Source organism: Mesoplodon mirus (genome assembly GCF_964341445.2).
Source record: "Mesoplodon mirus genome assembly, chromosome: 13".
Classification (NCBI taxonomy): Eukaryota; Metazoa; Chordata; class Mammalia; order Artiodactyla; family Ziphiidae; genus Mesoplodon; species Mesoplodon mirus.
In genome coordinates, this window is record NC_138989.1 from 18,352,602 (window position 1) to 18,369,307 (window position 16,706).

At 44.2% G+C, this 16,706-nt stretch overlaps 1 protein-coding gene across 2 annotated transcripts in view; it reads left to right on the forward strand.

The window, feature by feature from the left end:
- Window positions 1-16,706, forward strand: part of ACACB (acetyl-CoA carboxylase beta) — a 121,667-nt gene that overhangs the window by 16,941 nt on the left and 88,020 nt on the right. Inside the window, exon 2 of one of the 2 annotated variants that reach the window (XM_082640282.1) lies at window positions 6,129-6,784. In XM_082640282.1, the coding sequence (XP_082496408.1) occupies window positions 6,138-6,784 (647 nt within the window). In that variant the 5' untranslated portion in view covers window positions 6,129-6,137. Of the gene's footprint in view, window positions 1-6,128; window positions 6,785-15,073; window positions 15,225-16,706 lie in introns of those variants that run through there. The other variant, XM_082640283.1, reaches the window with a different exon arrangement.

The following is a 16,706-nucleotide window of genomic DNA, read 5'->3' on the forward strand; positions in this document are numbered from 1 at the left end:
GCTTGGCAACTTCACCCACCAACCCTCAATTGCTTACCATGCATGTGTCTCGCCATCTTGCCCATCTGGCCATCCACTCAACCCCTCTCCAAGCACCACCTATCTATCCTTCCACCCACAGTCCCCATCCACCATCCATTCAACCAGCCAGCAAGTTCCCAAAGTGCTTGTGTTATGCAAAACTGCATAGTTTGATTGGTTTTCCAATGGAAATCAACGTAAAGTATTCTTTCTCAGGGTTCCTAAACTCCAAACCATTGTAGCATATTTTTTCTCTTTTATTTCCTCAGCAATAACTCAAGTATTTTTCTATTTGGGGTAGGGGGAAGCTCAGCATTTCAATGTAATGCACTTAGTGTTTCTTATTTCTCAGAATTTCCAATGTGTACATTTAAAAAGTGTACCTAAAGTTGGCCACATTTGTATGAGGTCTTCTGCCTGGCACTCTACTTCAGAACTGCCATGGAGACACCCAGCTTGATCCCCTGGTGTTCCTGAATGCACCTTCAGAAATGAGATCCTGAAACCAAAATTCCTGCCTGCCTCAAGCCATCTGTTGGTGCTCAGTGGGTGTGCATGGATTTATCATTCATTCGGTACACACTTTTTGAGCACGTACTATGCACCAAGCACTACTAGCCTGGGCACAAGGATCCAGAAATGAGTGACAATTGGTCTTTGTTTCCAAAGGTCTCTGAGTTGGCCAGGGAAGACCAGCGAACAGGCTGTTTCCACAGTGGAGGTCTGTACCCACTGGCTGACTTGGAGTGGGTGGGCAGTGGAGCTGTGAAAGCACTTGGCCCATGTGGCCAGCAGAGGGTGTGAGGGGGGAGTGGCCAGTGGGCACAGTCTTGAATGACCTTTATGCAATGCCATAACCTCCTGCTTGGGGAGGATATAGGGCTTTAAGCTGTCGAGCCTCCAGTAAAGCCAGGATAGCCTTTGCACCATTTTTGGCAATGCCATCTGCCAATTACCAGAGAACACGTGTGAGTCAGTAATTTCAGGACTCTGACCTTTCTTGCTGGTGCTTTTTAAACTTGTCTTGAGAACTTACTGTATGCAAGAGATGAGTAAGAAATACACCTTTTCCCCAGAAGCTCCCGTGTCACAATCTAGAAGCAGGGGGGAAGGAGTGCATAGGTGTAGGAGTTAAGACCAGTGGTTCTCACATGAGGGCAATTTTACCCCCCAGGGACATTTGTCAATGTCTGGAGATAGTTTTGGTTGTCACACCTGAGAGGGAGGAGGGTGCTACTGGCATCAAGTGGGTAGAGGCCAGGGATGCTGCTCGATATCCAACAATGCACAGGACAGTCCCCACCACAAAGAGGTATCCAGCCCCAAATGTCAGTAGTGTACTGACTGAGAAACCCAGGAGTAGGAACAAGGCTTGAGCATCAGAAAGTTGGGGTGCCGCTGTGAACATGTGCGTTTATGTATTTGTTTGTCCTTGTTTTCAATTCTTTTGGGATATGCCTAGGAGTAAAATTCCCGGGTTGTATAGTAATTCAATGTTCAACTTTTTGAGGAACCACCAAACCGTTTTCCATAGCAGTTGAATTTTACATTCCCCCTAGTAACTTACAACTTCTCCACATCCTCACCAACACTTGATATTGTCTTTCCTCCTTTCTTTCTCCCCTCTTCCCTCCCTCCCCCTCCCTCCCTCTTTCTTTTTCTTCCTTCCTTCCTTCCTTCCTTCCTCCCTCCCTCCCTCCCTCCCTCCCTTCCTTCTTTCATCCTAGTGGGTGTGAAGTGGTACATTGTAGTTTTGATTTGCATTTCCATAATTACTAAGGATTCATGTCTTCATGAGCTCTTTGTATATCTTCTTTGGAGGAATTTCGATTCAAGTTCTTTGCTCGTTTTAAAATCAGGTTGTCTGTCTTTTGGTTGCTGAATTGTAAGAGTTCTTTATGTGTTCTGGATACTAGGCCCTTACCAGATATATGGTTTGTAAAAATCTGCTCCCATTCTGTACATTGTTTTTTCACTTTCTTGATAATGCCCTTTGGTGCACAGAAGTTTTTAATTTTGATGAGTCTGATTTATCTATTTTTAATTTTGTTGCTCATGCTTTTGGTGTCATATCTAAGAATCCATTGCCAACTCCAAGGTCATGAAGATTCACCCCTATGTTTTCTTCTAAGGGTTTTATGGTTTTAGCTCTTGTATTTAGGTCGTTGATCCATTTTGAGTTAATTTTGGTGTATGGTATAAGTTAGGAGTCCATCTTCATTTTTTTGTACGTGGAAATCAGTTGTCCCGGACCCATATGTTGAAGAGACTATTCTTTCCCCATTGAACGGTCTTAATACCTTTGTCAAAAATCAATTGGTCATAGATGTATGAGTTTACTTTTGGACTCTCAATTCTATTCCATTTGTCTATATGTCTGTCTTTATTCTAATACCACACTGACTATAGTTTTTTTTTCTTTTTTTTTCTGCTTTATAACAAATTTAATCAGTTATACATATACATATGTTCCCATATCCCCTCCCTTTTGCGTCTCCCTCCCACCCTCCCTATCCCACCCCTCCAGGCGGTCACAAAGCACCGAGCTGATCTCCCTGTGCTATGCGGCTGCTTCCCACTAGCTATCTACCTTACGTTTGGTAGTGTATATATGTCCATGCCGCTCTTTCGCTTTGTCACAGCTTACCCTTCCCCCTCCCCATATCCTCAAGTCCATTCTCTAGTAGGTCTGTGTCTTTATTCCTGTCTGACTATAGTTTTGTAGTAAATTTTGAAATTGGAAAGTGTGAGTCCTCTAATTTGTTTTGCTTTTTTAACATTGCTTTGGCTATTTGGGGCCCCTTGCAGTTCCATATGAATCTGTAGATTGCTTTGGGTAGCGTGGCCATCTTAACAATAGTAAGTCTTCCAATCCATGAGGATGGGATGTCTTGCCATTTATTTAGGTCTTCTTTAATTTCTTCCAGCAATGTTTCATAGTTTTCAGTCTATAGGTCTTTCACCTTCTTGATTAAATTTATTCCTAGATATTTTATTCTCCTGGATGTGATTATAAATGGAGTTATTTTCTTAATTTCCTTTTCAGATTGTTCATTGTTGGTGTATAGAAACACAACTGATTTTTGCATATTGATCTTGTAGCCACCAACTGCTTAATTTATTACCTCTATTAGTGTTTTTTGGTGGTCCTTTAGGATTTTCTATATATAGGATCATGTCACCTGTGAATAGAAATGGTTTTATGTCTTTTCAATTTGGATGCGTTTTATTTCTTTTTCTTGTTTAATTGCTCTGTCTAGGACTTTCAGTATGATGTTGAATAGCAGTGGTGAAAGTGGGCATCCTTGTCTTGTTCCAGATCTTAGGGGAAAGCTTCCCATCTTTCAACATTGAGTATATATTTTCTGTGGTTCTTCTTCATTAATGTGCCTTATTCTGTTGAAGTTCTTTCCTATTCCTACTTTTCTGAATGTTGTTATTAATGGTTGTTGGATCTTTTTTTTTTTTTTTTTTTTTTTGGCTGTGCCGTGCAGCTTGTGAGACCTTAGTTCCCCAACCAGGGATTGAATCCGGGCCCTTGGCTGTGAAACCGCAGATTCCTAACCACTGGTCCACCAGGGAATTCCCAAGGGTGTTGGATTTTTGTCAAATGCTTTTTCTGTGTTCATTGAGAGGATCATGTGTTTTTTCCCTTTGTTCTAGTAATGTGGTTTGTTCATTGATATTGAACAACCCCTTGACTTTTTTTTAAAAGGAAACTTGATGATCCTAAAAGAAAAAAATCTCCTGACCCTTTGTTCTATTAATGTGGTTTGTTCATTGATATTGAACAACCCCTTGACTGACTTTTTTTAAAAAGGAAACTTGATGATCTTAAAAGAAAAAACTCTCCTGACCCTGTGTATTACCTAGAAAATACCCCTGACAACATTTCAGCAAATTCTGTAGCCCAAACTGTGCAAGAATTGCTTGGATCATGTAGTTCTGGGACATCTTGAGAACTTTTCCATTTCCCTTAAGAGTGTTGTATTGAAATTTAAAAAGAAAATGCAGGACTTCCCTGGTGGCACAGTGGTTAAGACTCTGTGTTCCCAATACAGGGGGCCTGGGTTCGATCCCTGGTCAGGGAACTAGATCCCACGTGCATGCCTCAACTAAGAGTTCGCATGCTGGAACTAAGAGTTTGCATGCCACAACTAAGGAGCCCGCCTGCTGTAACTAAGACCCGGTGCAACTAAATAAATAGATAAATAAATAAATAAAAAGAAAATGCCTTTTAGATACTAAAGTGATAAGCTTGAGTTTTGTGGTCCTCCTTTTTTTAAAAATTTAATTAATTAATTTATTTTTGGCTGCATTGGGTCTTCGCTGCTGCGCGCGGGTTTTCTCTAGTTGTGGTGAGTGGGGGCTACTCTTTGTTGCGGTGCGCAGCCTTCTCGTTGCGGTGGCTTCTCTTGTTGCGGAGCACGGGCTCTAGAGCGCGTGGGCTTCAGTAGTTGTGGCACATGGGCTCTAGAGCGCAGGCTTAGTAGTTGTGGTGCACGAGCTTAGGTGCTCCGTGGCATGTGGGATCTTCCCAGACCAGGACTCAAACCGGTGTCCTCTGCATTGGCAGGTGGATTCTTAACCACTGCGCCACCAGGGAAGCCCTGGTCCCACTTTTTTAATGCTTCTACTGGATAATTATGGCAAAATTGGGTCAGAAATCTCAATACATTCAGGTTGCGTTTTCGTTTGTTTGCTTTTTAAACTATTTCCTGCAAATAATAATGATCTATTCATTAATAGGGTAGAGTTAGTGTGATGGTCACAGGCATGGGTTAGAAATCAGAATATCTGAATTCATGTATTCAACAAAATGAATTTTTGTCCATTGTTAAGCTCTCACTCTGTACCAGGCACTGTTTTAGACCCTGGAACAGAACAGACCCTCCTTGGTCTTGCTGAACTTTCATTCTAGATATGAGCATACCTGCATCAGGTGTACTAGCGCTATAAAGAAAATACAAGATACCCATTCCTCTTTCCAAGACCATGATGATGGTTGTGATAATAATACAGTGATGCTGATGATCCTGGTAGTGATGAAGATGATGATCATAGAAGCCAACAATCCTTTTCATCTACAGATTGGAATATAATGAAGTATTTTTTTAAGATAAGCTTTGTTGAGATATAACTCATATACTGTTTGACTCACGTAAAGCGCAAAATTCAATGGTTTTTAGTCTATTCAAAGAGTTGTACAACCATCACCACAATCAGTTTTGGAACATTTTCATCACTCCAAACAGAAACCTTGTACCCTTTAGCTTTCACCCCCAGCACATTAGTCCCAGGCAACCACTGATGTTTCCATCTCTATGAATTTGCCTAATCTGGGCATATTATCTAAATTCATGGAATCATACAATATGTGGTCTTTTGGGACTGGCTTCTTTCACTTGGAATGGTGTTTTCAAATTCATCCATGTTGTAGCATGTACCAGTGGTTCATTCCTTTTTGTGGCTGAACAATATTCCACTGTATGGATAGACCCCATCTTGTCTATCCATTCATCAGTTATTGGGCATTTAGAGTGTTTCCGCTCTGGGGAAATTATGATTAATGATGCTGTAACAGAGTCTTTTAGTGTACCTGATCTCATTTAGTTCTCTCTCACATGCATGTTTATGATTTATGGTGAGTGTGTGTTAGTTTATTTAGAGGTGGGAAACTGAGATCCAGAGAGGTTAAGAAACATGTCCCAGGGACTTCCCTGGCAGTCCAGTGGTTAAGACTTTGCCTTCCAATGAAGGGGGTGCAGGTTTGATCCCTGGTCGGGGAGCTGAGGTCCCACATGCCTCGTGGCCATAAAACCAAAACATGAAACAGAAACAATATAGTAACAAATTCAATAAAGACTTTGAAAATGGTCCACATCAAAAAAAAAATCTTAAAAAAAAAAAAGAAAGAAACATGCCCCAGACCACAGAGCATGTAAGCCGGCAGGAGCACCCCTTCTCTGCTCCCTGTCTAGTGCTTTTCCCCTCCAGCCCTCTCAGCCGAACACACAGAACCTTAACTGGCTCTCACCACCACCTCCTTTAAGAGCTAGATAACACGATTACATAAATCCTAAAACGTCTCTCTTGTTCCCTTACAGATTTTCTGAATGATCCTGCTTCTTCTTCTATCTTATCTGATTTTCTCCTGCCTGACCTTTTTCTGGTTAAAAAGCTGGGGGAAAATGACGGACTCCAAGCAAGTCACCAAGAGTAAATTGAAGGTGAACTTCATTGCAAGTCAGGAGCCTCTTCCAGCCTCAGACAGCTCCAGGGAGCCACTGCAGGAAAATTGCAGCAGCAGCTCTCTGCCAGAGACCCCTGACCAGACTGAGCTAGCCTCCCACAAAGGTCCCGAAGACACCTGCCAGCAAAGAAACTCCCAGCCACCCCTGCTGCAGAATCCCCAAGGAAACCCCCTTTCCTCTGATGATGCCTTCCCAGCACGCCAAGCCAACGGGACAGAGACTGAAGGCCTGGAGACCCCAAATACCAATGGCCTGTCCGTGCTAGCCAGACCCCAGGGCCAGCGAGCCAGAACCCTCTCCAAAGAAGACAGGAAGCGGGCACACATCAAGAAGCAACTGATGACCAACTTCATCCTGGGCTCTTTTGATGACAACTCTTCCGATGAGGACTCTGGCACTGGCTTGTTCAGAGAATCTTCCCGGAAGGGCAGCCGAGCCAGCCTGGGGACCCTGTCCCTGGAGGCTGCTCAGACCGCAGGCGAGACTGAGACCCCTGTCCCCACTATAAGGTAACGTACCCTCTGTCCTCATAACCAGGAGGCGCAGAGTTAGGGTGGGGTCCACACCCTTCCCTGCTCAGCCAAGCTACCCGCTCATGCCAATGCTTTGAGGGTAGCTATGTGACAAGCAGAAGACATGAGCCTCCCTGCTTCCTTCCTTCCCTCCTATCAAAATCATTTATTGAGGGCTCCCCTGGTGGCGCAGTGGTTGAGAGTCCACCTGCCGATGCAGGGGACACGGGTTCGTGCCCCGGTCCGGGAAGATCCCACATGCCGCGGAGCGGCTGGGCCCGTGAGCCATGGCCACTGAGCCTGTGCATCCGGAGCCTGTGCTCCGCAACGGGAGAGGCCACAACAGTGAGAGGCCCGCGTACCACCAAAAAAAAAAAAATTTATTGAGCATCTACTGCGTGTACAGGGCCCCAGGCCAGGAAACTGGCTTTCTAGAAGATCGCAGTCTGGTTGGGGAGGATGACCTTGTATGCAACAACTAGGTATAATTTAAGCAGAATGAGCTCAGATTGGCAAGAGCCAAAGCAATGATGGGAACCCAAAGGGAGGGACAGTTTCCCTGACTCCTGATGAGACATTCATTTACTTGTTCGTTCATTTGTTCATTCATCCAATAGGTAAATAACAACTGTAAAACGTGCCTTACCCCAGTGATGCCTTAAAAGCAAAAATTCAAGGGAATTCCCTGGCTCTCCAGTGGTTAAGACTCTGCACTCTCACTGCTGAGGGCCTGGGTTCAATCCCTGGTCAAGAAACTAAGATCCCACAAGCCATGCGGCATGGCCAAAAAAAAAAAAAAAAGGGGCAGAAATTCAAATACTATTACACATCCATCAAACTGATTGCTGAAAACAAATACCTACAGGTCCATCACAGGTGGGACTGTCCCGGGAGTGTAGTCAGTGGCTTCATTTCTGTTGTTCTTGTTATCAGACTTTGCCACCCCCAACTCCCAAATTGCAAATGGAATACGGTAATTCCAGGTAGAAAACATGGAAAATATGGGAGAGCAGAGAGTACAAAAGAGCCACCAACCATGACTTTGCCAGCCGGAAAGAACCTCTGCTGTGTTCTAGTGTTTCTTCCTGCTGCCAGTATGTTCTTCTGCCCTGGGAGTGGAATCCTGTTGGCTCTTCTTTTAAGCAGCTCTTGCACGCTCTCTGCTAAAATGAGGAAAAGCTGGACTAGGACATGGGCTCTTACATAGGCACCATGTTCCCGGTGAGCATGGTTACTGGAACATTTTTAACCCTGGTTACTGGAACTTGGAGGTAGAGAAAAGAGAAAAATGCACATATTCCCTATACTGATGATCTTTAGGGGAAGACCGTTTTGAGTTTCTGGAAGGGTTAAAGGAACAGTCAGACTTCAGGGTTGAGTTCCACCCTGGCTCTGCCGCCCCGCACTGTGTGACCTTGGGCGTGGCACATCGCCTCTCCTGGCCCCGGTCCCTCATCTGTAAAATTTTGAAAGATTAAATCGGATAATGTTTATAAAGTACGCACAGAGTTTGGGATACAGTAGGTGCTCAATAAGCAGTAAACTCCTCCCCAGCTCCTTTCCCACCAGCACCCACTTCACCCAGCACTCGAATTCACCCAGAGCTTCCCCACTTCTACCTACCCCTCTTCTACCTACAGTTTATATAAATTACCCATGTATCCTTTATAACAATGGTACAAGGCTGGTGGTGGATCCCTATTTTACAGATGAGAAAACTGAGGCTCCGAGAGGTGAAATAAATGCTACTCAGCTTTAAAAAATAATGAAATAATGCCATTTGCAGCAACATGGATGGACCTAGAGATTATCATATTAAGTGAAGTAAGACAGAAAAAGACAAATACCATATGATATCACTTACATGTGGAATCTAAAAAAATGATAGAAATGAACTTATTTACAAAAGAGAAACAGACTCACACACATAGAAAACAAACTTATGGCTACCAAAGGGGATAGCGGGGGGGATATTAATTAGGAGTTTGAGATTAACATACACACACTACTATATATAAAACATAAACAGCAAGGACCTACTGTATAGCACAGGGAATGATACTCAGTATATTGTAATAACCTATAATGGAAAAGAATCTGAAAAAGAATATATATATATATGTGTGTGTGTATATATATATGTGTGTGTGTGTGTATATATATATATATATATATATATATATATAACTGAATCACTTTGCTGTACACCTGAAACTAACACGACACTGTAAATCTACTGTACTTCAATTTTAAAAAATGGTTTAAAAAAAAGAGGCAAAGTACCTTTTCTAAGATCATGCAGCTAGGAAGTGGGAGAGCCAAGTTTCAAGGCCAGGTCTGTTGGACAGCAGGATTCATTCCACTGTGTCACAGTGTGTTCTCCAGTAATCTCCAACATTCTCTCCCTTCCAGACCCTTCTTTCCTTCATTATGACGGTTTCAGCAGGGATTAGGGAAAAACAGTTTATTAAACCAATTCACCCAAATGAAAAAGCATCAGAGATTATGTTAGACGTGGATGTCCAATGAGGGGTTGCTAAGTGGCATCTAAGGAGGAGGAATGGTGAGATACATTTACCACACTGGCTCCAGCAGGAAACAAGATGGAGAGTCCTAGCAGGGAGATAGGAAATGTACAAATAAACAGATAAACTGATAAGATAGTTTCCAAGTTTGTTCAATGCCAGGAAGGAAACAGGCTACAGAAGAAATACCTGTGGGGATCTGTTTTAGAAAGATGTGGTCAGGTCAGGGAAGAGCTCTTGGAAGAGGCAACTTTCAAGCCAGAACAGAGCAGTACAACAGAACTTTCTGCCACATTGGGATGTTCCAGAATGGAATGTTCTAGAACTCTGCTGTTCAATATGGCAGCCACTCATCGTATGTGACTACTGAGCACTTGATATGTGGCTAGTGTGACTAAAGAACTGAATTTTATTTATTTATTTGTTTGTTTGTTTGTCTTTGGCTGCACTGTGTAGCTTGTGGGATCTTAGTTCCCTGACCAGGGATCGAACCCACGTCCTCAGCAATGGAAGTGCAGAGTCCTAACCACTGGACTGCCAGGGAATTCCCAGAACTGAATTTTAAATTTAAGTTTTAATTAATTTAAATTTAAATAGCCTCATGTGGCTGGTGGCTGTTGTCTTGGATGGCACAGACCCAGCCCTAATTGAAAAAAAGGAAACAACTGTGTGAATTCTTCCTACTGGTGCTAATTAAGAACTTATCAAGCAAATAGGCTGGCCAAAATAATAAATGTTACATTAGTATTTTCTCCTGAGTCTTGGATTCCGAGAAAGTTCTGAAGATTAAATCAACTCATATTTCTAAGGTGCTTAGCAAGAGAATAAAGCACTTAATAAATGGTAGATTAAAATGGTAGGGCAGGGGGGAAGACTCCCAAGTTTCTACTTCCTGTCTTCCACTACTATTTTGAGGGGTCTTTGCTGGTTTGTTCTTAAAAAAACAGTTTTTCTGGACTGGCAAATTTATAAAGGTAAACGATACTTAACCGAGGGCCTATCTTTGCATATGGCTGTGGGCCAAAGCAGGAAGTGAATTTTCTGCCCTTGTATCTTCATTGCATAAAAGTTAGCATTGTAGGTGAATCATTTTTCCTGCCTTGTCCCAGCAAAGGACTGGGGGAGGGGTAGAAGGATCTTGGATTTTATAAACCAGAGACACCAAGACATAGAGATGAAGGTGCATTGTGGGGTGATGGGGCACAGGGAGGACCAATGTGCTGTGTGACCTTGGGTAGGCCTCTTCCCCTCTCTGAGCCTCCAATGCCTCACCTGCAGCATGAGGAGGCTGGACCAGACTCCTGAAAGCTCACAGGGCACACAGTTCTTTTGCCCCCAATACATGTGCTTTTCAAAGTTGAGAATTTTGAATTTTAGTACCAGGGGCAACTCAGGTGGTTCTGCTGGTGCTTCCCAAGATCCTGGTATTTCCGTTAGAACATTTCCAGCCCTAGCTGAGTCCCTGAATCAGGGGCCTCTGATGGAGGGGACCCGCACGTGTTCGTTGTTTCTGATGACCTGGCACGAGAATCCCATGTGGAAGTATCTTCAGGGAGTCAAGGCCCACCTTTACAGTATTCCCCACGTGCCCCTAGTTTCTTGATTGATCACCCTGATGTGTTGTGAAAACTTAATCACCCCTTGAGATCATGTCTTTAGTTTCTTTGTTTACTTGGTTGTTACCTGTGTCCTGCATTGGACCACAAGCTCCATGAAAACAGGGCCATATTTTTGGGGTCTCCGCTTTTCCCCACTGCCTAGCCTAGTGTGGGTTCGTGGTAGACTTTGAAGAAATACTCACCAAATGCGTGAATGAAACAAGCAACCCAAACCTGCCAAAGATAGAATTCTGAATTTCTGGGGCAAGCAAGACACTTTGTGAATGAGTCTGGGGATGAATGAATGAATGAATGAATGAATAAATGGATGGATGGGTGGATGGACGGATGGGTTGGTGGATGGGTGGATGGATGAACAGATGACTAGGAGTTTTGTTGTCCCTCTTTAGCAGCAGTAGAATTTCTGTTTTCATAAAATCCTTTTTGTATAAATCTTGTGATTTGTAGACTAGTTCTGAGGTTAAACTCCAATTTCAAATGTTTCTTCTGCCTTTAATACAGTTATGCAACGTCACACTTCCCTTCCATTTTCCGACTGGACAAGGGCTGGCTACGATTATAGATTGATTACAGATCCAGTGACTGTGCCGTCTGCTCAGGGCTTCCCTCCTGTCTCTTTCCTTTTGGGTTCATCTCAAACCAGGAGTTGGAACTTGGTCTTTCTTTGGACTTGGAAACAGTCCCCCAGGGTTGGAATTTCCATGCAACCCTTCAGAACAGAGCTGATGAGAACATTACATGATGTATAATAGCAAAATAGTTGCTCACATATTGTGAAATGAAGGTTACAAGGCAATCCCACATGTTTAACAAGCAGCAAAGTGGTTAGTACACGATGGACCTGGGCTAAGACACCAGGTTCAAAGCCGCCTCTTACTATCGTGTAACCCTGATAATCCTACCCTATGGGGTGCATATGTGGATCGAGGGGGATGGGACACATTCAGGATCACGCAATTGCAGTCCTGAAATGTAAAGTCCTGAAACTTAAGTTTATAAGTTGGCAGTGAACTCACCAGCAAAACCTGCCTTGATGCAAAGTTATTTATAGTCTTGTCCCATTTTGTGTGAATATTTATGCCTTCTGCTGGTGAAATATTAACACCATAATGTGCCACATAAGGCTTTACCTTCCTAGAAAAATTTCCAAATTCTAAAATACATTGGGCCCTGGGAATTTCTGGTAAGGGATTGTGGGCACATGTATGTCATGTGCTGAGAATATTCCCTGGTGCATATTAAGCACAAAAATACTCATCCTTAATAAATGTGTGTGGGGGGGGGGGCTGGAGAGACTGTAAGGAATGTCTCCAAATAGTTAGTAATCATTGTCTAACTCTAGTAATAATTGTCTAATTATGTGGTACACTTATGAGTCATCTAAATTTTCTTCTGCATTTTCTAACTTTCTGCTGTAAATATCATTGTTATAAGAAGTTTTAACAATGTTTAATAATAAAACAGTATAAAAATTACGGGGAGGAAAAAGCGAATCAGTCATCTCACTTCCTAGATAAGCTGAAACCCAGAGAGGTGCAGGGGTCTGTCTGAGGCCTCCCAACAAGATATCATAGGCTCTTAAGCCATTCAAACCCAGACCCTCAGCAGATGCAGATCAGAAAGCGGTCTTCAAACTCCCAGTGTTGATGTTGCCGCCTAACCTGGGCCCCAGAAAAAGTACCTCCACCCTCCTCCTAACTTGTTCTTTCTATAAATGGGATGCGTGAGGAGATGAGGCAATTTATCAGGCAGCCTTCAGCTGTGCATCCTTGGGGATGTCACCTACCCTCTCCATGGCTGGACTGGATGCTCTAAGTCCTTTGTGGCTCTCATAGCCTTTGCTTTTGTGTGGAGGGTTAGACAGGCCTGGGTTCAGATCTCAGACCAGTCCCATGCCCTCTCCGCTGCAATTTCCTTCTCTCTTGAAGGGGGATAACATCAGTGTCTACCTCAGAAGGGTGCAGAGATCATGAGGGCGGCAGTGCTGGGAGTGGACAGCCCAGAGGCTGCCTCGGTTGCCATCATCTGCTTTTCTTTTAAATTGAAGTATACTTGATTTACAATGTTGTGTTAATTTCTGCTGTACAGCAAAGTGACTCATACATATATTTATACATTCTTTTTCATTGTTGTTTATCTCAGGATATTGACTATAGTTTCCTGCGCTATACAGTAGGACCTAGTTGTTTATCCATTCAATGTATAATAGTTTGCATCTACTAATCCCAAACTCCCAGTCCATCCTTCAGTTGCCATCATTTGAATGGGCATCTCCCAAAGTTCTTATATGTGGCCACGGCTATTTCCAAGCCCCACCGGGCATACACCTTTAAGGTGTAGCAACCTGTGTCCACAGAGGAAGAGGGACTGAAGAGGCAGGTGACGCTCTCTGATAAGAGGATACAATGCAAAGCAGAGAAGTTGAAATATCCACACAGTGTCAATGAGTATTGGGGTTTGTCAATAGAGAGTAAATATCTAGAAAAACGTTGAGTAAGCTGGAGAGCCTAACTGACTTTGGGTAGGGTAGGGTGTTTTGAAATACCTTCATTTCCTGATTTTAATTGTTTTTCCTGTTTTGAGGTGGTTACATGGAAGTGTGAGCCATTTGGGTCATGAGTACTTCTGGGTTTTTATTTGAAACTTAAAAAAAAAAAAAAACAGCCTACAGCAGGTTTCCTTTTTGGAGGGACTAAAGATAAAGCCATGAAGAAGCTTCCAGAAACTCTGAAGAACTGAGAATTTTGTTCACCTGTTTTATTTATGAAAAAAAATTGTTGTTGTTGTTGAAGTATAGTTGATTTACAATATTATGTTAGTTTCAGGTGTACAGCAAAGTGATTCAGTTATACATATACATATATATACTCTTTGCCATATTTTTTCCGTTATAGATTATTACAAGATATTGAATATATATATTTTAAAACTATCGTTGAAATGTTGTTGAACGTATAGTTAGAGGACTAACCAGCTAACCAGGGCCCTCAGGCAAGCCTGCTTACGCAACTCCAGGGAAAGGTCACTGTTCACTTTGTGGCCGCCTGGATGGCGCCCCCTGGATGTGTGGCCCTAGCTGTGCCTTTAGAAGAGAATTCCTTTGCATTTATTTTATTTCTAATTTTTCGGGTTTGCTATCCACATAAGCTACATTTACTACTACTGCAATTCTTGCTAGGCAGTGTGTCGGATCCTTTTTATTTCTTATAACTACTTGGAGAAGCATTCATTCATTCATTCTAACTGGAATCAGATTGCCTGGGTTCAAGCCGCCAGCTGTGGCACGTTGGGCGATAGACATCTCTGTGTCTTCTTTCCTTATCTGTATTACAGGAATAAAACAGTTAAGATTGCTGCGACGATGAAATGAGACAGAGGCACCGAAGAACACTCTGCAAATACCTTATCAGAAGGAAACTTACTTAGGGTCACAGGGCAGCTGCGTCTTTCCTGTCTGGGAGGCCCTCATTTTAGCTGGGGACCCAGGTGGTTCCAAGTGTGTGCCAGAAACTCACTGGGGGAAGGGGAGGCGTGGAGCAGACGCGTCCCTGGAAGTACAGGTGAAAGAATAAGCAAAAACCGGAACTTGGAAACCAAAAGTTGACTGCGGGGGCTTTTACCAGGCACCGTGGTGACATCTGACTCACATTTTAAATAACCCATATTTTCCACCACTTCCCTATTGTGTGCGTATTCCAGCACGTGAATTGCTTGCAGGTTTTTCCCAGCTGCCAGTCTGTAGGGGGGGATGCCATCCTGGAATTGTTCTACTCCAGTCCGGGGAGCTGGGGAGCCAAGAGGTTTCTTAAAGTCTCGGGCCACACTCTCCCGGCGCCCAAGGTCAGCGGTGGCTGCGCTACTGGCTGGTCCGGGGGCGGGGTGGGGGGGAGGCGGGACCCGGTGTGGGAGATGGCGGGGTCCGTGTCCTGTCCCGGGACAGGAGGCGGGGCCCGGTCAGGGGGCGGGACCTCTAGGGAGGCGGGGTCCGCTTGGTCGGGGCGGGGCCTGGGCGGGCGCGTCTGCCCCGGACACAGGAGCTCAGGACGCCCTTCGGGATGGAGGAAGTCCTGCGCCGAGTTGGGCTCCTGCAGGGTGGTTCGCCGCCCGGCCCGAGGCGCTCTAGGACCGCGCCTCCACCTCCCTGTCGCTACCTGGCTGGGCCCCGGGACAGGGGTCTGCTTCACAGGGGTAGGGGGTGCATGCTGTGCATCCCAGCAGGAGCCTGGTGGGCGGCGGGAGGGTCAACATGAGTCCCGCCAAGGGCAAAGTCTGTTTCCCCGATCGCAAAGTAAAGTAAGTAAGGCTTCAACTTTAGTGACCGTTAAGTTATCTTTTTTAAAAAAAATTTTTATTGGGGGATAATTGACTTACAATGTTGTGTTAGTTTCAGGTGTACAGCAAGTTATCTTTTTATGAACTCGTGCAGAGTCCTTCCCACCCCCACTCCCCGCCCCCAGCCGAAGAAAGGCCGGCTTCAGTTTGGCAGCTGGGGAGATGGAGCCTGCCTCACAAACTCTAGCTGGTCTTGGCGGTGCAGGTGGTTGCCAGATTTGGCAGTGATGTTGATTGGAGAAGGGCTCTCGGGAGCGCACAGGTGCCTCAAGGTTGGCTGGTTGGCGGGGCCCGCGCTTTCCCCCTCCTCCTCCCCTTAGCCTTGATAAAGGTGATGGTTGCCTGATGGCAGGTCGTTTTGAAGCCTGGTGATCGTGAAGCCTGGGGCGAATCCACGTACCCTTGGGCAGGCATCCCACTTACGGTTATTTCCTGAGCAGGTTAAGTGTAGGCATTTCTGTGCCTGAGCCCTTCTTAGCACCACCTGCTTCATTTTGTTTCTTTCTTTCTTTCTTTCTGTTTTTGGTCTTCATTTTATTGCATTTTTTAAGGTTACCAAAGTGATGCTAACTGTGTTTGTTGTTGAAAATTCAGAAAATTATAGATAAGCAAAAAGGAAGAACAAACTCACCCATACCCCTCCCCTCCATTTGATCTTTATTAACAGCTGCTGTATAGTCTTTCAGCCTTTTTTTATTTTTGGTGCAGGTATGCTTTAATTTATGAACTCGAATCATACAGAACATACTATGTTGTAACTTGCTTTTTCACTGGGCATTAAGTAGTCTACCACTGGACTCAGCACACTGTGGCCCACAGCCTGTTTTTGTGTGGCCTGTGAGCAAAGAATAGTTTTTAACTTACTTACCTACTTATTTATATGTTTTTTGGCTGTGCTGGGTCTTTGTTGCTTCGCGCAGGTTTTTCCCTCTAGTTGCTGCAAGTGGGGCTACTCTTCATTGTGGTGCACGGGCTTCACATTGCGGCAGCTTCTCTTTGTTGCGGAGCACGGGCTCTAGGCACGCAGGTTCAGTAGTTGTGGCTCGCTGGCTCTAGAACACAGGCTCGGTAGTTGGGCACAGGGGCTTAGCTGCTCCACGGCATGGGGGATCTTCCCAGACTAGGGATTGAACCCGTGTCCGCTGCATTGGCAGGTGGATTCTTAACCACTGCGCCACCAGGGGAGTTCCAGTTTTTAACTTTTAAATGGTTGAAAAAAAATCAGGGAATTTCCTGGCGGTCCAGCAGTTAGGATGCTTTCACTGTGGTGGCCTGGGTTCAATTCCTGGTCAGGGAACTAAGATACTGCAAGCAGCGTGGCATAGCCAAAAAGAAAAGAAAAAAAACAGTTGAAAAAATCAAAAGAAGTCTACTATTTAGTGAGATGTGAAAATTACATGAAGTTCAGATTTCAGTGTCTACAAATAAGGTTTTATTGAAACA